Genomic DNA, 26,446 nt, shown 5'->3' with positions numbered 1-26,446 from the left:
TAACGCTGCTCTTTGACAAAACAGTCAGGAAAAAAAAAACAATGTGTGTGTATAAGATTTCTGAAATCTTAGACTTTGCTGGTACTGTAAAACGCAGCTGAAAATTTGCATCAAAAAACGCTGAAAAAACGCAACGTGTGAACATAGCCTCGGTGTTAAGTATTTGCAGCACAAATTGCGGCACAATTTCTGCATTTTTTGGCAATAAAAACGTTGCGTAATATAGGGGGCGTCTGTAATGCGTTTTTACATGCGTTTTTGGTGCAAATTTTTCCCCATTCATTAATATGGGTGAAATCTGCAGCATAAGCGCTGAAAGAATAGACATGGTGCAGACTGAAATCTGCAAGGAGAAATAAGCAGCGTGTGCACGAGACTTCAGGAATCTCTTTCACATTACTGGCACTAGGAAATCCTTTAGGTTTTGTGACAAATCTGTGCAGAGAAAAATGCAACAAATCTGCAACATGTGCACAGGCTCTAAAGGTCACCATACATGTTAGACAATTTTTTGTGGTCTGAGTATGGACTGTGATGGGCCATGACCCTAAGGTCACCACCCCACTATCAGTATTTAGTCAGTATTTTTTCTCAGGAGTGGGTGATAAATGCAGAATTGGTGACTTGTTTCTATTATACCTTTTCTCTGATTGTTCCTCACCTGTTTTTGGCTCCCACTCCTGAGAAAAAATACTGACCAAATACTGATAGAGGGGCTGTGGGCTAACACAGACTGGCCGAGTGTCCCCTCATACAGTATATGACACTGCTGAGTTCAGGTCAGGAGACCTGTGGACGGTCCGTTCATTGTAGTTGGTACTTGGACCGTGAAACAGGGATGTGTGAACACAGCCTTAAACTAAAGCCGACCAGACGCCTAATACGGGGGCATCTCGATTCTGCCCTGACAGATGACATCTAGCGAGAGAGGGACACATCCTGCTATATTTTACTGGCCGATCCCTTTGTTTCGCGGGAGATAAGCTGCTGCCAGAAAAGTCTGGCAGCAGCTTTCTCATAGAGACCACAGGAAGAGTATAGGAAAGTTGGAGAAGATAGCAGTCAGCCGGACCCTCATTTGGCCGACATCTATTTTTTTGTGACCATATTGGTTTGAGGTCACATATTCTGACTACAGACCTGCAGATATTCGGATATTGACACTCGTGCCCACAATCTATAATGTGATAGTGATACAATTTTTGGAGATATACCAAAAGCTCAATCGCAGAGTAGACATCATAATTTGCAAATGTTAGTTTCTAGAAGCAATAAGACCTTCACCGCTTTTCCAGGTGGTTATTATATTCCAGTACCTGAGCCAATACCAGAGGACACATTGCGCAAATCCAGAATTGCAGCCGCCCAGATAATACCTATAATTCACAAGGACCTGGTGTCGTAGCCTTTTACAGGACATTTAGAAAAAGAGCTGATTGCAGATGTGCTATATGTCAGTCGTCAGAAAGGTTTAGATTAATATGTATCGGTGTTCATCAAATTACAGAAAAATATCCCTATTATATTCTGCGCAGATGGATGCGTGCACAATGGACATTGTTAAATCTTTATAAAATCACTTTGCAGCCATATTGAAGCGTAAGCTCCGCAGAACAGACGACTGGCGGTTTTGTCCTTTGTTCTCATATTATTACGGCAGTGTCAGAGGTAAATGAATAATATCAGCCGGTCCACAGCATCTGAATAGGAAGGGGATACACATCTCAATCACCCTCCGGCGCTCACACTGGCTCCAAGACAGATCAATATAGCAATTAGATGTTATCAGCGTGCGCCGCTTCCCCTGCCTCCCTCTGGCCTTCCACCCTCCCCCACTAAAAACTCGGCAGCTTTCATGCCCTCGTCTCATAGCCCTGATGTCACACGGATATCTGGGTTTAAGACCTCTGTGCGACTTTGTGCAGCCGTCCGGAGAGAACCGATAAATAAGAGAAAAATAAAAATAATAAAATGTAGCTGCATGCAAGAACACACATACAATGTTACTGTCAGCACTGGAAAAATGGGCGCTTGTTAACCCGTCTACTACCACCCTCCATGAGAAAACGTGGAATAGCATTGATCATGACTCCAGAATTAAAGGGGGGTTCAAGCCATGGGAAATCTAAGGCACAGAATTGACAAGGACATAAAAAAAAAGTATTACCTATCCCTCTTGCTAAGGGTTCTGCCATACCTCGCCCATCTGTCATTTAGATATGTGACCTCAATGGTGTCAAGACGCCAAAATGGTTCATAGACAACAGCGGGGAACGAGGGGAACGAGGGAAGCATCGGCACAGGAGTAGCAGGCGATCAGTATGGGGAGTATTAGTCCTTTTTGTCATTTTATAAGTACATATACAGATGCATCTCATTAAATTAGAATATCATCAAAAAGTTAATTTATTTCAGTTCTTCAATACAAAAAGTGAAACTCATATAGAGTCATTACAGACAGAGTGATCTATTTCAAGTGTTTATTTCTGTTAATGTTGATGATTATGGCTTACAGCCAATGAAAACACAAAAGTCATTATCTCAGTAAATTAGAATACTTTATATCAACAGCTTGAAAAATGTTTTTAAAATCCGTAATGTTGTCCTACTGAAATGTATGCTCAGTAAATGCACTCAATACTCGGTCGGGGCTTCTTTTGCATCAATTACTGCAGCAATGCGGCGTGGCATGGAGGCGATCAGCCTATATACAGCCACCTGTATATAACCCTTTACACATTAAAGAACCACTTGGCAGGACCATTCAACCATCTAATGGGTAAAGACATGTCCCGTCTTTAGACAGATGTGGAAAAATAGGATCAGGCATGTTGGATTTCAACATGTCCTATTTGTTTCCACTGCCAAAAGGTGTCCAACAGTGACTTAATCCCCTCTCCCCATTGAGAACACGTGCAACTTGGCCAATTCGAGTGTGCCGGTGTACGGTAGAGTCTGGAGGAATAGCTCGAGTGAACAAGCTATTTAATGTGTAGGGCAGAAAGAAGGGAGAAGGGGATAGCTGGGTCCATCACAGAAGACTGCGGTGCCTAGTAGTGCCATCATTAAAATCTTTAATCCATTCTTTATCGGACAAAGGAAGCCTGTAGGCAACCAGCATTGAACAGTAAGACTTCGAACAGATGCTGCCTTCAAGAGGTCAAGAGGGAAGTTCTGATTTTGGCTGAACGTATAACTTATGGATCCCAAGAATACAGATGAACAGCTACATGATAGATTATATTTTTTCTAATGCATATTTTAAGATTGGCTTCACTGTCCGAGTATGTATGGACTGGCTACAGGTCTCCTGACCTGATCTCTGAACCCTATGAGGCTGCTGAGTTCTGGTCAGGAGACCTGCGGCCAGTGCATAATATATCACGGTGCTTACTCGTACCGTGAATTTCAGATGTATGAAATCAGCCTACACCATGGTCATCGGGGTCGTACCATAGAATCATAGAATGTTAGAGTTGGAAGGGACCTCCAGGGTCATTGTGTCCAACCCCCTTCTCAATGCAGGAGTCACTAAACCATCTCAGACAGATGTCTGTCCAGCCTGTTTGAAGACTTCCAATGGCATCTAGAGTGGTGGCACCTGCTTTAGACCTCCATTCATTTTTTTTACTGCTCTATTAGAATTATCCCAAAATAAGCAAACAATATAATACAACATATACTGAAGAGATTCTCAAAAATCAAGCCCATAAAACTGGAAGACTTGCAATGGTTAAGTATTATCAAAAAGAAACAAGGTCATAACTGGGAAGCACAAGCAAAATGAGAACTGTATGATACAAGAAAGGGAAGGCTGCAGATTAAAAGGGTGTTCCCATCTGAAAAAATGTATAGAATATCAATAAGATATGCAACAATTGTCCCAGAAGGAACAAACCCCTTTAATATCTGCAAACAAGGGAGAGGAGGGCAGGACAGAGGCATGTCAACGATCCTTCCTCCAAACACTCATGATGATGGGTAGGTGGGCATGAAACTGAACCAGAATGAGCTCGGAAAGGGGGCACTTTGCTATAACCTTCTCCACAAGATGCCATTACATAGAAGAGAGTGATATTAGCTAATTAATAAAAAAGACAATTCTGCTCTATAATTTCAATCTATATCATTTCCATCTAGCGGAGCATTGAGCGATATTGACAGATGAATATATTTCAGGGTACAAGTGCACACAGAATAGATTTTCCCCATACATTTCTCAGCGCTCTGGATAATATTGAGTCAGTCTGCATGTTAATTATATCAATCTATCACACCATAGCTGCAGCCTCAGCAACTTAAATGAGGTCGAGCGGTCTTGACACGGGCTGAGGACGTGATCTTATGAAGCGAGGATCATCATGTACAACACCGAACCTCACAAAGGAAATATGACCTTCCATTCAGGAGGGAAGGAATCCAAGGATGCACCTTTTTTTTTTTTTTTTTTTTTCTTTTACTTAGACAATTAATACCTACAGACCTAGAGCTTCCATTCATTACAAGACATTGTCCCACGGATGTAAAGGTCGGCGACTAACAATGTTTTGCAATCTTTCTTTTTTTTGCTTGTGCCATTGGCTTATCAAAATAAAAGTCTTCCCCGTATTAGAATTAAAACGGTTCCAGACAATGCAGATTTCCTATTCAACTGTTAGCATGCAATATTAAAGCAAGCAATTATCTTGAGCGCCATGTCCATGTGCTAAGCCCTGATGATCGTATACAGAACCTGCCCATTTTGATGGATCGGCTGAATATCTAATGTGATTCTTACGTCCTCAACAGATTATGTCAGCAGACTTAAGGATTGAGCGGCTGGAATTCAATTGCGAGATCCTCTTCTTCAGTAGGGAGATAAGCCACTAGCCGAAATGTCCAGCAGTGGCTCTCCCATGGAGAACACTTGGCCGTGCTTATCGTTCCTGTACATGGAGGACTCAGGAGAGGTAGCTTTCGGGAAAGATATGAACTCATGACCTAAGCAGTCAGTTCTAGGTCATGAGCTTCCAGGAAAGATGTGAACTCATGACCTAAAACAGTGAGTGCTAGGTCGTGAGCTTTATGGAAAGATATGAACTCATGACCTAAAGTAGTCAGTTCTAGGTCATGAGCTTCCGGGCAAAGATATGAACGCATGACCTAACACAGTCAGTTCTAGGTCATGAGCTTCTGGGGAAAGATATGAACTCATGACCTAAAGCCATCAGTTCTAGGTCATGAGCTTCCGGGGAAAGATATGAACTCATGACCTAAAGCAGTCAGTTCTAGGTCATGAGCTTCCAGGGAAAGATGTGAACTCATGACCTAAAGCAGTCAGTTCTAGGTCGTGAACTTTTTGGAAAGATATGAACTCATGACCTAAAGCAGTCAGTTCTAGGTCGTGAGCTTTCGGGAAAGATATGAACTCATGGCCTAAAGCCATCAGTTCTAGGTCGTGAGCTTCCGGGGAAAGATATGAACTCATGACCTAAAGCAGTCAGTTCTAGGTCGTGACCTTCGGGGGAAAGATATGAATTCATGACCTAAAGCAGTCAGTTCTAGGTCGTGAGATTCCAGGGAAAGATATGAACTCATGACCTAAAGCCATCAGTTCTAAGTCGTGAGCTTTATGGAAAGATATGAATTCATGACCTAAAGCCGTCAGTTTTAGGTCATGAGCTTCTGGGGAAAGATATGAACTCATAACCTAAAGCAGTCAGTTATAGGTCATGAGCTTCCGGGGAAAGATGTGAACTCATGACCTAAAGCAGTCAGTTCTAGGTCATGAGCTTCCGGGGGGGGGGAAAGATGTGAACTCATGACCTAAAGCAGTCAGTTCTAGGTCGTGACCTTTTTGGAGAGATATGAACTCATGACCTAAAGCAGTCAGTTCTAGGTCGTGAGATTCCAGGGAAAGATATGAACTCATGACCTAAAGCCATCAGTTCTAAGTCGTGAGCTTTATGGAAAGATATGAATTCATGACCTAAAGCCGTCAGTTCTAGGTCGTGAGCTTCCGGGGAAAGATATGAACTCATAACCTAAAGCAGTCAGTTATAGGTCATGAGCTTCCGGGGAAAGATGTGAACTCATGACCTAAAGCAGTCAGTTCTAGGTCATGAGCTTCCGGGGGAAAGATGTGAACTCATGACCTAAAGCAGTCAGTTCTAGGTCGTGACCTTTTTGGAAAGATATGAACTCATGACCTAAAGCAGTCAGTTCTAGGTCGTGAGCTTTCGGGAAAGATATGAACTCATAGCCTAAAGCCTCAGTTCTAGGTTGTGAGCTTCCGGGGAAAGATATGAGCTCATGACCTAAAGCAGTCAGTTCTAGGTCGTGAGCTTCCGGGGAAAGATATGAATTCATGACCTAAAGCAGTCAGTTCTAGGTCGTGAGATTCCAGGGAAAGATATGAACTCATGGCCTAAAGCCATCAGTTCTAAGTCGTGAGCTTTATGGAAAGATATGAATTCATGACCTAAAGCCATCAGTTCTAGGTCATGAGCTTCCGGGGAAAGATATGAACTCATGACCTAAAGCAGTCAGTTCTAGGTCATGAGCTTCCGGGGAAAGATGTGAACTCATGACCTAAAGCAGTCAGTTCGAGGTCGTGAACTTTTTGGAAAGATATGAACTCATGACCTAAAGCAGTCAGTTCTAGGTCGTGAGCTTTCGGGAAAGATATGAACTCATGGCCTAAAGCAATCAGTTCTAGGTCGTGAGCTTCCGGGGAAAGATATGAATTCATGACCTAAAGCAGTCAGTTCTAGGTCGTGAGCTTCCGGGGAAAGATATGAATTCATGACCTAAAGCAGTCAGTTCTAGGTTGTGAGCTTCTGGGTAAAGATATGAATTCATGACCTAAAGCCATCAGTTCTAGGTCATGAGCTTCTGGGAATGATATGAACTCATGACCTAAAGCCATCAGTTCTAGGTCATGAGTTCATATCAATATTGGACAATATCTTGCCCAATGTTTGTATATAGTGCTAGTAATCTCCCCTGGTTCAGAAAAATGCATGACGCCAACCAGGAGAGGGTCCATCTGTATTCCAGATCCTATTAAATCTATATTGTGATCACACCTCCTTTCACCATCACCGTGTAGAGGAGCCAATGAAGGCACAAACAGGAGGTTTTTACTTGTAAAATTACAAACTTCAAGATATAAAGGGGTCCAAAAGTGGTGGAGGAAGAGAAGAAGAGTACATATGACACCGACACTCTCACACTATAACCTTGTCCAATCCATGTCATTTGAGCTGATTGGCTGACCTCCCCCTCTGGTCGGGTAGATACCCCTTTCAGTACTATTAGCCAGGATCATTAATACAACTGCTGATTACTGACCTGTAGATGAAAAAGTGAGCTGATGACTGTTTCTTTTACTCTGATTTTCGGGCATAACGAGTTGGTGGCTCTGGTGAAGGTTGGTGATGATGCTGGAAAGGTCGTTATCACGGCTGTAAGTAAAGATAATAGAAAATGTAAAAAAAGAAGATTGCAGTACTGTAACTAAATTCTTGACTGTCACTAGTAAGATAATTCAAACACCCGATATACAGACAGATGAGGGCCCCTGTGCAAGAAGAATATATGGGCCCTTTGCAGCCCAATAGCTCATCATAATGCACAATTCCACCTACTTTGGAGCTAGAATTGGGCCCCCTTACTTCTTGGGCCCCTGTGCGGCTGCACCGGTGGCACTAATGGTATGTCGGCCACTGTATATACTAGTGTAGGAGCTATGGCTACATATTAGGAATGGTGCTTGATTTATAAACCAAAAGGACTTCTCACCAACATTCAGAACTGGGGTCATTCAGTATAATTTGTTTCCCTCCCTATATTCTGGTGGGTTTCCTCCAGGTCTCCCAGTTTCCACCCACACACTCCAAAAATAAACTTATAGATGTATGAATAGTAGCCCAGACAGGGACAGACAAAAATGCATCATAAAGTACAAAAATAAATGCTGCACACAATATATAATACATATCAGATATATGAACACTTACCACCCATACTGCCACCCTATATGACCCACTATCTCCCAGTCAGCCTCCAGCTTGGTTGAAGTCCTGAAGTATCGTACATCTAATGAGCACCAATTAAAACTGGCAAAGCACTACTCCTACCGATTGCTCTGAGATCACTGGATGGAGGCCGCTAAATCATTATTATTTCTGTGGGTTATCAAGCATGACAAGGAGAAGCATTCCCCTTCCGGTAATTACAGATCTAATATTTCATGATAAGGGATGCTGGGAGCGGCATCATATCCCCTCCGTAGTTTAAAGTCCTGAAGTGACTTTGTAGCTGCCAAATGTTTATGGTAAAAGACGCTGGGATCTCCTTGTGAGAGGAATGAGCAGGCAGAGACTCCATGTACGTCTTCCACAACTTCTCAGCTTCATATTTCAACTAAGCCAATAATTCCTAATAATCTGTACGCCGGGCCGATTCTAGGATTGCATATTTACTCACATGATCTGAGACCCCCATCTTTGTCCCTGCAACACACAGCACATTGTCTGCATGGGTTGGTGGAAGGCAGAAGAGGACGACGTCAAGTTGTACTCAACCTCCTCTTCCGCAGGAGCTATTGGCTTGACGGTGCACTTTAAACCATATATATACCCACTAAGCCCCCACCTATTGGCACATAAAAGCCCTCCAGCACCATGGCCAGCAGCCCCCTGTGACAGAAGCAGAGCTAATCTGTTTGTAAGACCCCCTAATTGGATCAGGCTGTCTCCATATTACCAGCATTTTGGCTAGACTGGATAAAAAAAAAAGAAACTTTTTTTTCTAGTACCCTTCCCAAATCTTAGACCAACACCCACGATACTGAGCTTTTAAATGACCACCTTTACCGATTGTACCTGCATCGAGGTAATTAATAAGGGGGGGGGGGGGTGGGAGGTAATGTCTGCAGACAGTGTTCATGCATACGGTAATCCCCCTTGGGTGTGATCCTCTCCCGGTGCAGAGCATTATGTAAATATTGCTGGTTTGTAAGCAGTTTAGGAGGCGATTACCAGTTCTCTATGTGCCTAATCTCACAGATCGCAGAGGGGAAGACTGGTCCAGAGGACAAATGGAGATTAATGTTACCATCAGCACGAAGATGGGAGGGAGAGGGGGGCTGCAATGTATCCTTATGGGTAAGGTAATGAAGCCTCGGCACAAATAGAGTTATCCCTAGCCTTGTATCACAGCCAGACACATTGGTCTGCACCTCACAGCTGGCTGTCATGGCCAGAGATGATCGCCTCATTCATTTTTCAATGGTGCCTGTGGGCCTGTCTCTCCTACGTACACTGATAAGCCCATCATGCGTATCATCTTACCTGTTCGGAAACATAAAATATAAATCCCCTCATTGACTTGTTTTGGAAGTCTTACAGATGCATATTTTGGATATTATATATGCTTTCTTCATTGGCTTCCTACATATTTAAAGAGGATCTATCACTTGCCATAAATATGTATTGTTTTAACCTGGTGTAAACGTCGCTGTTCTTCTGAATCCGGCGATGTTTTTCTTTTGTTTCTAGACCTCTGCGTTCCTGAGATATGGCCTCCTCTTTTCTGTACATAAGTTTTGTCCTTTCAGTCAAGTGGGCGTGCTTCTAATCTCTCTTCTGTGGGCGTTCTCTTGAGGACCACCCCCAGTTGGCTAAAAAAAGGCTTGATTTGTATACAGGGAAGAATGGGCCATATCTCAGGAACAAAGAGGCGTAGAAACAAAAGAAAAATATCGCTGGATTCAGGAGAACAGCGGCGTTTACACCAGGTAAAAAAAGTTACATATTAATGGCAAGTGAAAAGTCCACTTTATCTTCATATATGAAATGTTTACCAGATCAATATTTTATATATATGCGAGTCCTAAAGTTCATAAGGTATGTCAGCTGTGACCGATCTTAACATATAAACTGCAAGGAAATTTTCAATATGGTTTACAATAAGATATTTTTTCCAACACAACCATCCCCCTACTGGGAAAAAAAAGCTTTCTTTCGTCCTTGTTGTTTACTTAGGAAAAAGACCCCAGAATGATACTTTTATGAATAGATCGATATGAGACATTCAGCTGCTGGCAACAGAATAGCTGAAAGAGACATGCCATCAACAAGGACTAGAGGAAGGAGCATCTGATGCTGCATTTTCTAAAATCAAATCAATAGTAGTCTACAGCACTCATCCAAAAAGTTTGTTTAAAAAAAAAAGACAACACTGTTCACATCATGCCGAAGGTCCAGGAAGATGCTGACGCATTTCAAACAGATTAAACTGTTCTAACTCATAGACTTGCTTCTTCCTCACACTATGATGGATTTGGGTAATATGGCTGACACAGCGGTTTTTCTGTATTTTCTGTATCCTACTATATACCTAGGGGACGAGTAATTGCCCTGAAAATAGAGGTCCAATAGCCTTGTCCCCAACGCGTTTCTTAAGTTGGATCAGCCAGGATCTTTAAAAGAATAGACAGGTAAGTCAGTGCTTTTTTTTTTTTGCAGTTGCCGCATGCCATGAGGTATGATGTGGCCAAAAGCTTTGTGTATCAAGGGTCTGTGAAGTGTTAGAACAGAAGTTCTGCCTTTTTTGGGGGCGCCGTGTGTGTTAATACCTCTGAAAGGGAATATGTTATCTCTTATGAAATCTGTTAGACAGAGGCTGCATGACCAGCTTATTAACATAAGGAGCACAAGGTTAAAGGGAATCTGTCAGTAGGTTTTTGCTATATAATCTGATGTAGAGGCAAAGACTCAAAGATTCCAGCGATGTGTCATTTACTAGGCTGTGTTTTGTTCTTTCAATACAATCAGTGTTTTATCAGCAGGAGATTATCACGACAGGACCTCCTGGTCCAACCCCGCTCCCACTACTGATAAGCAACTTTCTGTCAATACACAGTGTACACAGAAAGCAGCCAATCAGTGATGTGGGCGGGGTTATACAGAACTCAGCATTCCGAGCTCTGCTAGATCTGCAGCAGAGAAAACTGTGATTGTATCACAACTGCTGCACCCAGTAAACTAAGTGATACATCGTTGGAATCAGAGTCTCTGTCCCTACATCATGTTGCTGCCAGATTACATAGCAAAAACTTGCTGAGAGATTCCCTTATGTTAATGAGATGGATATCCAGCCTCTATCTTATACACATGGCAAACAATTTCATTCTCGCCACAGACATGAGGGAATAATGCAAGGCTCAACTCCCAAACTGCCATAAATTAACCTCAATTTACAGAAAAAAAAGTGAGCTCCATCTTATCTTGAGGTTGACTAAAGAAAAGAAATTCAACTTGGACAATTATTGCTTTCCCCAGACTAGTCCGGCAGGTTTATGATGTCTCTCACATCATAGAAATGAGAAGTAATAATTTTGCAAATATTGTCCAAAAATGGACAGGAATTCTATAATATCTGGGCATGTGGCATATTGTCTCCGCCATAGAAACAGACAATGAACTGTTCCGATATTTGTTCATTAAACCTTACATTATCTATACAAAACTTTTTGGAGGAAAAAAAAAAATAGTCTGAAAAATAACAAAAAATAACAAGTTCCCCAGTGCTGGAGATAAGCACAGTTGAGCGTCTCTTGTCTTGGCAGCAGGTGGGTTAAGAAGGGATTGTTCAGCATGGCTTTCCGAGCTACCAGCACCTTCCACAGTCTTGTCAGCTCCATAATCCCGCTTCCCGCCTGATGCACTCCTTCCTAGACCCCGCCGTAGGCTGCTAGAAGAGGCTGATACCTCCTAATGAGCTCCCGTCACCTCTCCGCTGTCCCCCTTTACCGCTCCCCTCTTCCTTTCCTTCTTATCCCCCTGCTCCCTCCCCTTTCCCGCTCACAAACTCACGTCCCACGGGAATCCGCTAATTAGCTCATTAGAATTCAGCGAGCAAGGGGGGGATGTAATAAATAAATAAGAGGAGGCACAGCTGTAAATCCTATCTTTAATGCTCTTCACTTAACGATAAAATCTCCGGATCTCCTCTTCCATTCGCATAGTCCACCTTATATTTTCCACTTAGGATTGAAAGGTCTTCAGAGGGCCGCTTAATTTTAACCTCTAATGCACAAGAGAGCCTCGGAGTTATTAAAAAAAAAAAATAAAAAAAAGTCTTGGCAACACAAGGTCAAACTAATTAGCCTCCCAATCCTAAACGGTGGAGGTGCCAATTCTCTCCGAGACTGTAAATACACCATTATGGTCTTGCGTTTGAGGGGTTTACGTAAACCTGCCCTCCTACAATTTAATTGCACGGATATATAAAAAAAAAAAGTGTGTCATTCAGATGTAGCAATCACAACCTCAAAAAAAAAATTACTAGTGACTCTCTTAAAAGCACCTGTCAACAGCGATTTTATTTTTTTTTCTAAGTCAAAACTACATACTGGCATCTAAAAGGTCCCTGTCCAAAAGCATTTTTCATTTTTTAATGCATCTAAAATGAAGAAATTAGCAACTTTTACAAATGTTCCCATTTACAAATGCAGCTCCTGTGTACAGTGATGCGTTTCCTTGGTAACAGACTACAATTAAGCCTAGTGTAGTCTGACTCTGCTGTGAAATTGCCCTGCATCTGTTCTCTACCTTTTGCTAAGTGATCCATTGTATCCTAGCAATAAATAGGGGGGTAGTAAGACTAAAGGAATAGGATAGTGGGATCACACTATAAATTCCTTAGGATAGGCCATTTAGATTATTGGGGGTCTGAATTGCAGCATCTCTGCCCATTAACAGTTTGAAGGGGCCACAACTCTCCAGCAAGCACCAAGGCCTCATAAAGCAGCTGATCGACAGACGTGCCAAAAGTTGGACCACCACATATCTAATACGGATAGACGATCAATTCCCCGCACTTATCTGAACCCCAACACCTGATACAATAGTGGGGTCTTTTCAATCACTTTCAAGAGTGCCTTAAAGGGAACTTGTCACCAGGTTTTTGCCACCTATTCTGATACCAGCATAATGTAGAGGCAGAGACACTGATTCCTGTGATGTATCACTTATTGGGTTGCTTGCTGTAGTTCTGATAAAATCACAGTTTTCTCAGCAGGAGATTATCGCTAGAGGACTAGTAAACCTCCTGCTACGTAGTCCAACCCCGCCCACATCACTGATTGGCAGCTTTCTCCTTGTGCATACAAAAAGTTGCCAATCAGGGGTGTCGGTGGGGATATTTCAGGAACTGGTAGATCTGTAACAGATAAAACAGTAATTTTATCAAAACTGCAGCAAGAAGCCCAGTAAGCGACATATCGTGGGAATCAGGGCATCTGCCTCTACACAATGCTGCTCTCAGATGGGGTAGCAAAATCCTGGTGACAGTTTCCCTTTAAAGATTTTTTGGAAAGGAGCAGAGATGTTTTACTGACACCTAATTCCACATTTCTATAAATCTCAAGTTCTTACACCTTAGGCTAATAAAAACAATGGAAATACGCTTAGAGTAATCACCAGCGGCTGGAGGGGACGACAAGGTGGCTTTAATAATGCTCGGAAAAGCATTAGCGCAGATGTAGCTGGGAAACACACGGGGTTGTATGAAGGTTAGAATGGTTCTCGGATGAGTGGAAAAGTCTTACCTGGATAGTGCTGGAGAAACTTTTTCAGCTTTTATAATGATAATAATTTGGCTAGATGTACTTATTTTAAAAAAGCGCATGCGATTTTTATGTGAATCAATGCAGCTTGGCAACATGTTTTTTGACTGCATGCTTTTTACATTGGAATCACATTTTTGGAATATGGCTCCCCTGTAACTCACTTAGACTCCACCGACAGAGGTGGAGAAGAGGGTTGGCAGAACAATAGTAAGTGATTATATGCTTGTTTTGGGGGTTTTTTTGCATTTATTTTTAGACCATGCTGGGGCCCATTTTTAATTATCAACTAACAAACCACTGATAACCAAACACCTTTTGTAAAACCATTGTATGTGAACAGTAGAAAAATAAAGGTAAAGAGTTTACGGACATACAAGGGACTCAATGTGAACACTGATCAAGGGATGTATTCTAAATTTTCACTTTTTTGGGGTACTATGTGTGTCTGTCCGATGGCAGATCACATAGTCACTCTAAAAACCCTGTGAGAAGATCACTGGTAAAGTACTGGAGGGGAGATATGTGTCACTCAGGATGTTAGTCTCAGTAATATAAGCCTGAAAAATTGCTCCTGCATACTAAGTGCTTAGAGGGGTTAATCGGCCATATTAAGGGCTGGGTTTTTGTGAACAACTGAAGAGTAGGTGGGAGGTTATTCACCATATCTCCACCAAAGGTCTAGAAGGTAAAGGTGGAGTCTATGGACTCATTCAGTGTTCGGTGTGTCTGGAGATGAGATCTCTAGAGCTGTGCTTGTTTTTCCACAAGCGGGCAAATCCCCACAGCCACACAGACTGTACTGTATGCTATTTTGTTCTCCAGTTATGCCAGAAGGGTCGTGTTTGTTTATCTAATTTTGAACTGGTTTATGAAGTACGTTTTTTCAATAAACCAGTTGAAAACTTACATGGAAAACGTTCCTGTGATTACCTCTGTGAGCAGCTGAGTGAGCCGATCTACTACAACCTCTACTACACATTAGACAGAAGTCGGGCACACCTACCGAAATGAATGGGTTCGGCTGACACTTATGTGAAGAATGGGGATCCACCGACAGATGATTGTTGTGGTGATAAAGATCCAGTATGACTGATTTCGGACAGCCACCAAAGATGTCCGGCAGCGGCTCTCTGGTGAAGAACACAGGAGCACTCGGGCGAGCTTTCCTGTGTATGGGAGAGTCAAGAGAGATGGCTGCGGACGGAATGATCAGCCGACAGCTATCTAGACTATACGGGGACTTAAATATCAATGGCTTCCAGTAAGTAAATTTAAATCAGCGCCTACCAGATATAGCTAGGGTGGTTTCGTTAGGTCAGACTAGTGTTGTGTCATATTGACCTGGACAGGGTCGGATAGTTTTCAAGAAAAACTGTAGAGTGCCAGCTCTTTCCCCGGCATCAATAGGGCTATTGTTCAGATCAGTATGCACCGAGATCCAAATGTTCTGCACATAAATTGTTTATTTGGGTCAAATATTCCACTGGTCTTTTCTATGACTTAAAGGAAGCGTCTTGGAGAAGAAGCTTAAAGAATCAGAAAGTGACAAGTTACAATTGTGTATAATGGCTAAAGGGGTTGTCTTGGTGTAAAGGTCCCTTTTTTTTCCCTGAAACACAACACCTTTCAATGGGTTGGGTCTGACATTGCAAATCAGTGCTATGCAGGCTCGGACTGGCCCACAGGAGAGCAGAAGAATCCTCCGGTAGGCCGCCCCTGTAAAGCAGTGCTAATGAATAGTGCTATTAAACTAAAAAGTTATAACCTAATTATTCATTAAACATGCTAGCCAAGTAAATATGACATAGAAGAAAAAGTACATTTGTGTGCTAGGGTCAGGTTATTTTTGCATGTAGCTGAACCGTGTGCCCCAAGAATCAATGTTACTGGTGGGCCTTTACCAACCCAGTCTGACGCTGGTCCTATGTAAGTAAATGGGGCCTCATTCTAATGTTTAGAGATGGCCCAAAGTTATTTCAGGACAGAAGGAGACAATATTTTTTTCCAACCTCAGAAACCCCCATTTTTGTTATAGCAGTCCAAATTCCTAACGAAAATGATGCTTATTTCTAGATGCAAAGCCGTCACCCCAGGAAGCAAGGTCAGACTGAACTCGTACAGAGGTCAGAATATTCCGTGCAGTCCAGAAATACTCCACTCCTACACCGGTCCCACTCTCATCATCCGTCCTTGACATTTTCTAAGCACTTCACTCTCGGATAGAAGGCGGCCAGTGAACCAGTAGAGTCTCCAGGCAGTGAAATGGTCAATTGGCATTACTTTCTGTCACCCTCAGCATATTCTGGTCTGAATTATTCATGGATATTTCTGAGAGAAAGACGTGGAAGGAATAGACTTTTAAAAGGAAACCGGACAGGAGGGCACCCTCTCGCTGACCCAGAAAAGGAGGAGGTTAGGGGAAGAGACAGAGGTGGGGAGGAGGTCACAGCAGGGGGGCAGAAAAAGTAATTAGCATATTTGTAATCAAGGTGATTTGGAATCAATTAACCAAATGCCTTAAGCTGTTCAAGAAACACTGACTCTGCCAATCCTATTAGAGGAGCTGGAGCCTGCGGAAAGATGCCAGCGCCGCAATCCTGAGGGTGATTAACAGCATCTCTGGGGTGGGGGACAACCAATGACCGTGGCCAAAATGTGCATGGCTGCAGGAGAAAAATGCAATCCTGAATCTGAATGGGAGACATATGTAACAACGGTGCACCAATAATAGTAATGTACTGCTCATATAGTGCCCTGCCCAAAATACAGGAGTGGACCAGATGTGCAGAGTTTATAGAGCAGGATACTGGGCGTCTTTTCTGTGCCTTAAAGCTTTTTCCCAAATTTAGGTAACTTAGGCGTAATCACTGAAAAGTTATAAAACTTTTAAATATACATCATTATTTTCCAATTGAGATCTTTCAAATTACCCTCCGTTGCCTACAATTAGGGATGAGTAGACCTGTGGAAGTTTGGGTTCTGGTACCCGACCCGGACTTTATTCCAAAGTTCGGTTCGGGAACCAGAACTGTACCTGAACTTGAAGCAGAACCTAAATCACATTGAAAACCCAAAGTTTTGAGCAGGAAAATATTCTCTCTCTCTATCTTTCTCCTCCCGAACTTACCCCGGAACTCTGAACATTGCAACGGACTTCCTGTAGAAGTCTGTGCGCGACGTTTAATACTGGACACTAAGTGTCCGGTACGAACCCTGAACTTTTAAGTTCGGGTTTGCTCATCACCACCTACAATCCCTACTAGCAGGATAGATATTACACATTACAGTGGATCGGTCACCAGATTTCACAATACAAACTACATACATTATTAAATCGATCTCTTAGACCTGGTAAAGCTGGTGTATTTACTGTGAAAATCCATATGAGTGGCTTTATATTTCTGATATTAAAATAAGTCCTGCTAAAGAGTGAGTGAGCTCATGAGTCCAATTATATTCTCTTTCCACCCACCCAGCCTGATTGACAGCTGCAGCTTATACTGAGCAGTGGGGGATCTAGCCAGCAGCAGGGAGGAGGGACCCTGAGGAGCTATCAATCAGGTTAGATTGATTGTAAAAATTGATAAAACATTATATATTCATCCTGACATGGATTTTCACAGTAAGTACAACAGACTTATCAGTTCTGAGCTATCTATTTGATAATATATGCAGATGAATATATTTCATCTGGTGACAGACGTGCTTCAAGGAGAACCTCTATAGAATTTAACCTGTTATAAAACATCCTGTACCTGCTGATGGATTCACTAGACTGCACTAAAGCAGATGAAACCTTCCTATCATAAGTAGGGTTCCCCTTTAGCATAAGTCTAGTCGTGCGGCTGGTCCCATGGCCAAAAAACTTCCCACCTCTATTTCATAATCGCTCGGCCATTAGCGCCACAGAAGGGCGAAGTTTTGCCGCACACCTGCTCTTACCCTTAAATAAATATTGATTGCAAGTTGCCAGCCTAAATATTTATTTTACTCACTTATATAACACCATTAATTCCACAGCACTTTACAGACATTATCATCACTGTCCCCATTGTGGCTCACAATCTACATTCCCTATCAGTATGTCTTTGGAGTGTGGGAGGAAACCGGAGAACCCGGAGGAAACCCACGCAAACACGGGGAGAACATACAAACTCCTTGCAGATGTTGTCCTTGGTGGGATTTGAACCCAGCACCCCAGCGCGATAGTGCAAACCACTAAGCCACCATGCTGCCCTGCTCTAAATATGAAGCTGCTGGTCGTGGTATGAAGTGGATAAAGTCAAATTACTATATTCACGAGATGATACAGTTAAGCGGCTACATTAAAAACGTGGACCTATTGGCTCTCCTGACATACCTGTTTTAGCAAATTATTTTGCTCGAACACCTGTTCTCAAAAGTTTTCATTAATCTGTTCTTCAGTTACTCCTCCAGGAAATGTCTGAATACATTCACAACTGGGTGTTACCATAGTGCTTCAATTGGACACATCATGTCACTGCCAGTATAAAACAGAGTAGGGGGTACAGCCAATTGAAGAGGGGAGCAGTAGCACCCAGTTGAATATTCATTTCTACCTTTGCACAGGGGGAATGAAATTTTATAGGTAATGCAAGTATTTACTAAATTAGGAGAGTCAATATGTCTTCAATGACACAAGACAGATCACTATACACAGCTAAGAAAATGAAATCTCTATGCCCATGTGGCCATCTGGAACATGTCATCCACATTCAAGCGTGCCAACACCGACGCATTTTGGGTCAGAAAAGGAGCAAGATCCTCAGCGCTGGATATTTCAGCAAGTACGGTATATGTTGTTGTTTTTTTTTTCTATGGGGCAGACCTGGCAGGGGACATGATGTCTTAGTTTTTACAGTTCTTTATTAGGATGGACACAGTGATAAAGTGCATAAGGATAATCTAGGCACAAACAGAAGAGAGCCGCTGTTCAAAATCCCACTGGAAAAGACAATTTAGATCCATCCATTTTCTGCTTCTAATTTCCCATCTGAACATTTTGTTACAGCGTTTCGTTACAGAGCGAGCTGTGATTTCTCAATACAAACCATACGACTGAAGATCCAAAGGATCATGCTCAAAACAAGAGAAACTTTGTTTCTTTATTTGTTTTTACTTTATTATTTTTAAGACTTCTGATACTTTTCTCCATGTGTCCAAAACCCCCTTAATTATGGCAGTGGGGCAAAAAAAAAAAAATCTTGATATATGTTATTTTATGTTTCATTTTACATACATTATTATTAATAAGGTGTTTCTTCTGACATCGTGTTTACTGTGGCAAAACCATTATGGCCACTTTATGGGATATAGAAGCGACACCGTGCCCAGGCTACAGACGTCATCGCAAGTAACCGTACCGCCAAAAAATGTTATTTCCTCTCAATATTTCATTTCTAGATCACAGCAGTCACCAAGATTCAGCTGGAAGCAGCATTGGCTTCTTAAAGGGTAATTGCTATCCTCAGATGAATTAATTAAAGGAATGTTGAGAGAATCCTTGTATGATCCTCTCCAGTATGATAAAGATGTGTCAGTCTTCCTCTACCCGCTCGTGCATTCCTTCTCCATCAGAAGAGCTAAAATGCAGAACATAACAGCATCTGACATAACGACATCCTGTGACATTATCATCTCCTTATAAGAAAAAAAAAAGCCCTAAGGTGTCAAATAAAGGGACAGGCAGCGCTACTGTACATTCCCGCTATAAAGACAAAACAGGGCCGGCTCCTAGTCAAGGCATGCATTGGGAAAGGCATCAAATAAAATGTCCATTTTATTCTTTATAATAATAGTACATATAACAGGATATTAGATGGGTAAGCAGCATTTACCTCTCTGTCCAGAAACCTGTTGTGCTCCTCTACCTGCAATCTCTCTCTAGAGAGAAGTTCACACAGTACAGAATTGCTGCAGATTTGTGCAGCTAAAATCCGCGATGCATTACAGTACAAATCTCATCCACAAGTTGCTGATTATAAAATCCGCATCATGCACATATCTGTTGTGATTGATCACAGCGGAGTTCGCCTGCTTTTCAAAGTAGCCGGGGTGAAATCTACCGTAAATCCACATCAAAATCTTCATGTTTTACATATGGAGTTCAAAACAGATTGGCAGCAAAATCTGCAGAGGAAAAATCTGCTGTAAGTGGATCTATAAAAGAAGTAATATAGTAGGATGGGGAGGAGGGGGATGCAGCTGCAGCTTGTCTCTCTTACTGTGTTTCTGCAGGCTTTGAAAAGAGAGCAGAAGTTAGGAGTTATCAGTTTGCTCAAGTTGATGGAAACAGCATTGTCCGAGATGTGTCGACTACTGTCACACCGGGAAGAGCCTGCACACTCAGAAGGAAAGTCATACATTTACAGAGCACAAGCAATAAGATGAAAAAGAAAGACCCCAAATGCAGGTTACAGCCCAAATTATGGCTGCAGTACATCAGCCATCTGAGTCGTAAACTCTACCGATTTTTAACTTCATCTGTTGCTGACTTGTTGCCTGTAAGATTACCAGTTTGGGTTACTACTTTCCAGCATTTACTAGAAAAGGTAAATGAAGAGCATATTATACATGTCCATATGCAAAATGGGGACAGCAGAGGGAGCAATGCAAGACAATGGGGTAGATCACATGAGTGAACAAAAGGAAAAAATTGCCGCACGCATTAGCCTGATCTGTGTTTTTTTGGATCAGAACTGCCAATTATACTCAAAAGGTGCATAAAAAAAAACAGATGTCATATGGTGAGCATCTGTATGACATCCATTTTTGGCGGATCCACTACTTTTATCCTATCGTCAATATCAGATAGGTGGGGGTGCGACACCCGGCCCTCACATTGATCGCTGTTCTCAGTGCCAGTTGCATGTGTTCAGTTGCGGAGCTGCATGTGATCAGTTGCGGAGCTGCATGTGATCAGTTGCGGAACTGCACAGCAAAGCATTGTAAACTGTAAAGTGGCCGCGGCTGGGTATTGCACAGCCACCCCTGTTGGAATGAATGGGGGTGGATTTACAGTACCACATTGTGACCATTATACAGTTGACAGAGCTGTGCTTTTCCTTTCCCTGACTGATAACCTCCATCCGGCACCAGGAACAGCTGATCGGTGGAGGAGCCGGGTGTCATCCCCCCACCATTTTGATATTGATGACCTATCCTGTAGATAGGTCATCAATATAAAAGTAGTGGACAACCCCTTTAACAATGCAAATTATATTTCGCCTTTTATAAATTGTTGATGTAGAAAACAGATGCATGTGGATATCAGAGGTCACAGATAGTTTATCATCCGTATATCAACCCTATCTTTTGATTTTAAATTTGCTTTTCTCAACCCATCTAAAAGGTGACAGCATGGTGCATATAAATATCAACGAAAAGATAGGTTGGGGTATTATGGATAAATAAATAGATTAATATATAGATTTGGGGTTGTGGTGATCCCAGCGTTTGCTCTGAACTTATCTGACCCCAGCAACTGATCGTATAAGTAATCAGGTAGGGAAAGAGTTACTGCGGCTTCTATAAAAGTACCAAGTTTAAAAAGACGCTTCCCCCTACATAAAATATGAGCAGAGGAGACATATAAATAAAGAGTAAAAGCCCTCTCAGCCTCTCTCCATCCTTTAACGAGCTCCCAGCAGCTGCAGGGATTATACTGAGCCGCGCAGATCAATAAGGAAACCAATCACCCTGACCCGGCCGCCTCCCACCTCCGAAAATAAAATCCGATAAATGCTACCAGGGGGCGGGAGCTCCGACAGCTCTGGGAGGAAGTCAGAGAGTCTGATTATCCCCAAGAGCGTCCGCAAGAAGCTGATGATCCCCGCCAGCATGTGTTGCGTGATCGTTATCTCCGGGAGCATTTTGTGCGCGCGAGAGTTTATATTTATAGGATATTGGGATCTGCTGAAAAATTAAAGAGAGGGTGCACTTTCTTTATCTGGGGTTGTGATGCTGAGATAATTTACCTGTAAAGAGGGGATTAAAACATTAGAAAATGTCATAAAAAAGCCTAAATAGAAGATGCTTTAGTCAATAAGCATTTATAAAAATTAGTGCGGAGCTACAACAGAAATTGGTGCAGTAAATCCACACCATAAATTTTAATGAGGCGCCCAATAACAATCATTATTTTTGCATGATGTAAAGTCCCAACACACAAAAAAAAATTTTGGGCAATCCTAAAGTTAAGGACGTCCCCAATCACGGCCGCATTTTTGCAACAGAGGGGCCCAATAACAATCATTTTTGCATGATGTGAAGTTGCAACACACAATTTTTTTTTAGCAATCATACAGTTAAGGATGTCACCAATCATCACCTTATTTTTGCAACAGAGAGGTCCAATAACAATCATTATTTTTGCATGATGTATAGTTGCAACACACAAACTTTTTTTGCCAATCAAAGTTAAGGCCGTCACCAATCATCGCCCCATTTTTGCAACAGAGGGGTCCAATAACAATCATTATTTTTGCATGATGTGAAGTTGCAACACAAAAAAAATAATTTGGCAATCATAAAGTTAAGGACGTCACCAATCATTGCCCAATTTTTGCAACAGATACAAGTAAATAGGGCAATCCCAGAGAAAGAATCTTTACTAATTTCCAGAATGAAGCAGATGCAACTCTCTTGTAGACCACCCAAACCTCTGTTACGGGAAGTCACTGACACTTCTTTCTGAGCGAAATCTCAGCGGATCTGAATGGCTCTTTTGTTAAAACTGTTGTATAAGAGATTTACAGTGATGGAAATCTCCAAGCGGAGCTGAAGAGATTTGGGTGCTCTATAGTTCTGAAAATGGCCTCATGGACTTGAATCAAATATGATTTTCTGCCTCTTTGGACACTTTTGGTTGGATTTGCAAATTTGAAACAAATTAACAAATTAACAAAACTTTGGAAAACTGCAGTGATCCAGAATAAATATTTGTGTTCATAGCCGATTTTATACAATGTATCAAACATACAGCAAGGCTTATCCATGACAACCGCACTTCATGTCCTAGGACTGGGGAAGTAGTTAATAAATCCATTGGGTGAGAGCAGTACAGCCATCTACTACTGGCAGGTAGAGGGCATAAGCATAGCATTACCAGAGCTGAACTACTTCTACCCATAACCTCTGTGCTGGGTGATAAGAGAAGGTGACACCCCCGTAAAAGACCTGGTAAGACGCAGCAATCTGAGTCAGCACAGTCTGAAGGGATCGGTTTTATGGATATGACAGCTGTGGGAGGGACACGCATAGCTGACACTAGTCCTATACAGTAAGGGAAAGCTGTGTAAGCCCCTTTCGTCAGCGCACAGCTTGTTAGGGCAGGATGACCCCCGTGAGGATAAAAGGGGAGGATTAGGGTCAGGATTTACTGTAAAGCACCTAAAGGAATAAGAATCTGTTTAACTCTTTAGAGGCGCAATATACAGCGAAATAGTTTGGAGACGACCAACCAAAATTACATTAAAAAGGGGTCTTATCAAAGAATTAATATTATGCTTTCCTTATATAGCGCTATCCCTGATGGGGCTCACCATCTAGATTCCCTATCAGTGTGTCTTTGGAGTGTGGGAGTAAACTGGAGAACCTGGAGGAAACCCACGCAAACACGGGGAGAACATACAAACTCCTTGCAGATGTTCTCCTTGGTTGGATTTGAACCCAGGACCCCAGGGCTGCAAAGCAACAGTGCTAACCACTGAGCCACCGTGCTGCCCAGAGAAGATAGCCGGTATGCAGAATATATGGTGGAACTGAAGATTTGTGTCACTGTATAAGAATCAGGCGAAATACTACTCATCTTCTGTAAGACTGTACGGTCCTCAACTGTTCTTCAAAAGTTAAAAGGAATTACAGGGGTTGTCACATCTTTCCCTAGGAGCACACCGCTCTCCCATGCTTCTTGATTGTCACTGCACTTCTAAATGATTGACCATTTGGATCAACAGCATCGTTTTTCCCCTGGCCCACACTGTGCACATCCGATGCGGCAAGCAGAGGTGGCTTTAACTCTGCAGAAAAAAATGGCACTGAATCTGGCAAAATCCAGCGATATGGCCAGCTTCAGAGCAGCACTTACAAACCCCATTGGAAAGAGCTCCTGAGCACTGTGCTCCTTGCCAATACACTGCAGTTGTGGCCAGTAACCTAGACAACAAACTGTAAACATATTAAAAATCCCCCTATCCTTGAGAAAGGAAAAGGTTTTTAAAAAGAAGTTGAGAAATTTCTGTTTTTACAAGCACTTAAACATGATGTCACACCCCCTTTGGTCCCATTTAACATGATGAGACACCCCATTTGGTCCCATTTAACATGATGAGACACCCCCTTTGGTCCCATTTAACATGATGAGACACCCCCTTTGGTCCCATTTAACATGATGAGACACCCCCTTTGGTCCCATTTAACATGATGAGACACCCCCCTTGGTCCGATTTAACATGATGAGACACCCCCCTTGGTTCCATTTAACATGATGAGACACCCCCTTTGGTCCCATTTAACATGATGAGACACCCCCTTTGGTCCCATTTAACATGATGAGACACCCCCTTTGACCCCATTTAACATGATAAGACACCCCTTTGGTCCCATTTAACATGATGAGATATCCCTTTGATCCCATTTAACATGATGAGACACCCCCTCTGATCCCATTTAACGTGATGAGGCACCCCTTTGATCCCATTTAATATGATGAGACACCCCTTTTGATCCCATTTAACATGATGAATGTAATCAAAGGGGTGTTTCATCATGTTAAATGGGATCAAAAGGGGTGTCTCATCATATTAAATGGGATCAAAGGGGTGTCTCATCATGTTGAATGTAATCAAAGGGGTGTTTCAACATGATGAGACACCCTTTTGGTCCCATTTAACATGATGAGACAACCCCTTTGATCACATTTAACATGATAAGACACCCCCTTTGGTCCCATGTAACATGATGAGACACCCCTTTTGATCCCATTTAACATGATGAGACAACCCCTTTGATCACATTTAACATGATGAGACACCCCCTTTGGTCCCATTTACCATGATGAGACACCCTCTTTAACCCCATTTAACATGATGAGACACCCCCTTTGGTCCCATTTGACATGATGAGATAACCCTTTTGGTCCCATTTAACATGATGAGACAACCCCTTTGATCACATTTAACATGATAAGACACCCCTTTTGATCCCGTTTAACATGATGAGACACCCCCTTTGATCCCATTTAACATGATGAGACATTGAGACACCCCGTTTGATCACATTTGACATGATGAGACATTGAGACACCCCTTTGATCACATTTAACATGATAAGACACCCCTTTTGATCCCGTTTAACATGATGAGGCACCCCTTTTGATCCCATTTAACATGATGAGACACCCCTTTTGATCCTGTTTAACATGATGAGACAACCCCTTTGATCATATTTAACATGATGAGGCACCCCTTTTTGATCCCGTTTAACATGATGAGACACCCCTTTTAATCCCACTTAACATGATGAGACACCCCTTTTGATCCCGTTTAACATGATGAGACACCCCCTTTGATCCCATTTAACATGATGAGACACCCTGTTTGATCCCATTTAACATGATGAGACACCCCCTTTGGTCCCATTTAACATGGTGAGACACCCCCTTTGACCCCATTTAACATGATGAGGCACCCTCTTTGATCCCATTTAACATGATGTGACACCCGCTTTGATCCTGTTTAATATGACGAGACACCCACTTTGATCCCATTTAACACGATGAGACACCACCTTCGATCCCATCTGACATGATGAGTCTCCCCTTTTAAGTTAATGCAACTTAATGATACCAGGAGCAAGAGGGAGAACTTAAAGAGATTGTCCACTCTAATAAAAAAAAACAACACACTGTCCATTGCTGCTCCTCCATAACAATAATAGGGTCCCCCCAACAGCACTGGGCATGTGCCGACCACTCCAGGGGAGAAGGAAATGAGGTCAGTAGGCACCCAGGAGCAGTGTGAAATTGGTGGGTGAGTATGTGCATTGTAATTTATTTATTTTTTCAGCACAATTGAGCAATGGTAAAAAAAAGGGGTAGACAACCACTCTAACACCTACCTCAGGGGCAACTGCAGATAACCTCAATATCTTACTGCAAAGCCCACGTCACATTTACTCAGGGGTAGATTTGGCTTTTTTTTCTCGAGGTTGAATGTGTAAGTAAAAAAAATATATAATACCACACTAGGTCCCCGCTCTTTTGGGAGACTGTTCTCTTTCATTGAAGAAAAAAAAAGAGCTAATTTTTGATTAATGAGCTTCTTGAAGGACTTGACTGAAATATTAGAAGCCAATGTAGCCGAGATACTGAAGCGCTCAGTTCTCAGAAAGTAATTCACGAGACGCCCTCTTAAACATAAAAAGGCCGCTGTGCCCCCGCTGATTCACACAAGAGGTGGACAGATTAGAATGGTGTGAAATTGGCCTCGGCGTCAGGCGCCTCTCGCATAATGCAGACTTCTGGAGCAGCGGCGATAAGTAACCCTGTGAATCCATCAGTTCTGCATAGCACAGCAAAGACTGCTGGGCCTGTAACAACAAGAAATGCTTCCTAACTCAATCTTGGCATTTTATATATATATATATATATATATATATATATATATATATATATATATATATATATATGAATTTTCTACAGTCTTCATTTATACAGCATAGTTTACCATTAGCTCCTGCTCCATGAGCAGAATGCAAGAGCCACAGTAAAGACTGACACATGGGAAGGAGGTTTTTAGCAAATCTGCC

The 26,446-nt window shown here is 42.2% G+C and overlaps 1 protein-coding gene across 8 annotated transcripts in view; it reads right to left on the bottom strand.

Moving 5' to 3' along the window:
* Window positions 1-26,446, bottom strand: part of SAMD11 (sterile alpha motif domain containing 11) — a 180,701-nt gene that overhangs the window by 57,521 nt on the left and 96,734 nt on the right. For all 8 annotated transcript variants that reach the window (XM_073656947.1, XM_073656944.1, XM_073656946.1 and 5 more), the window contains exon 5: window positions 7,333-7,445. In XM_073656947.1, the coding sequence (XP_073513048.1) occupies window positions 7,333-7,445 (113 nt within the window). The remainder of the gene's footprint in view (window positions 1-7,332; window positions 7,446-26,446) is intronic.

This window comes from Phyllobates terribilis, unplaced genomic scaffold, assembly GCF_046119375.1.
Source record: "Phyllobates terribilis strain yellow unplaced genomic scaffold, ASM4611937v1 Scaffold_12__6_contigs__length_324123572, whole genome shotgun sequence".
Classification (NCBI taxonomy): Eukaryota; Metazoa; Chordata; class Amphibia; order Anura; family Dendrobatidae; genus Phyllobates; species Phyllobates terribilis.
The sequence above is the reverse complement of the archived record's forward strand: the minus strand, read 5'-3'. Positions and strand labels throughout refer to the sequence as shown.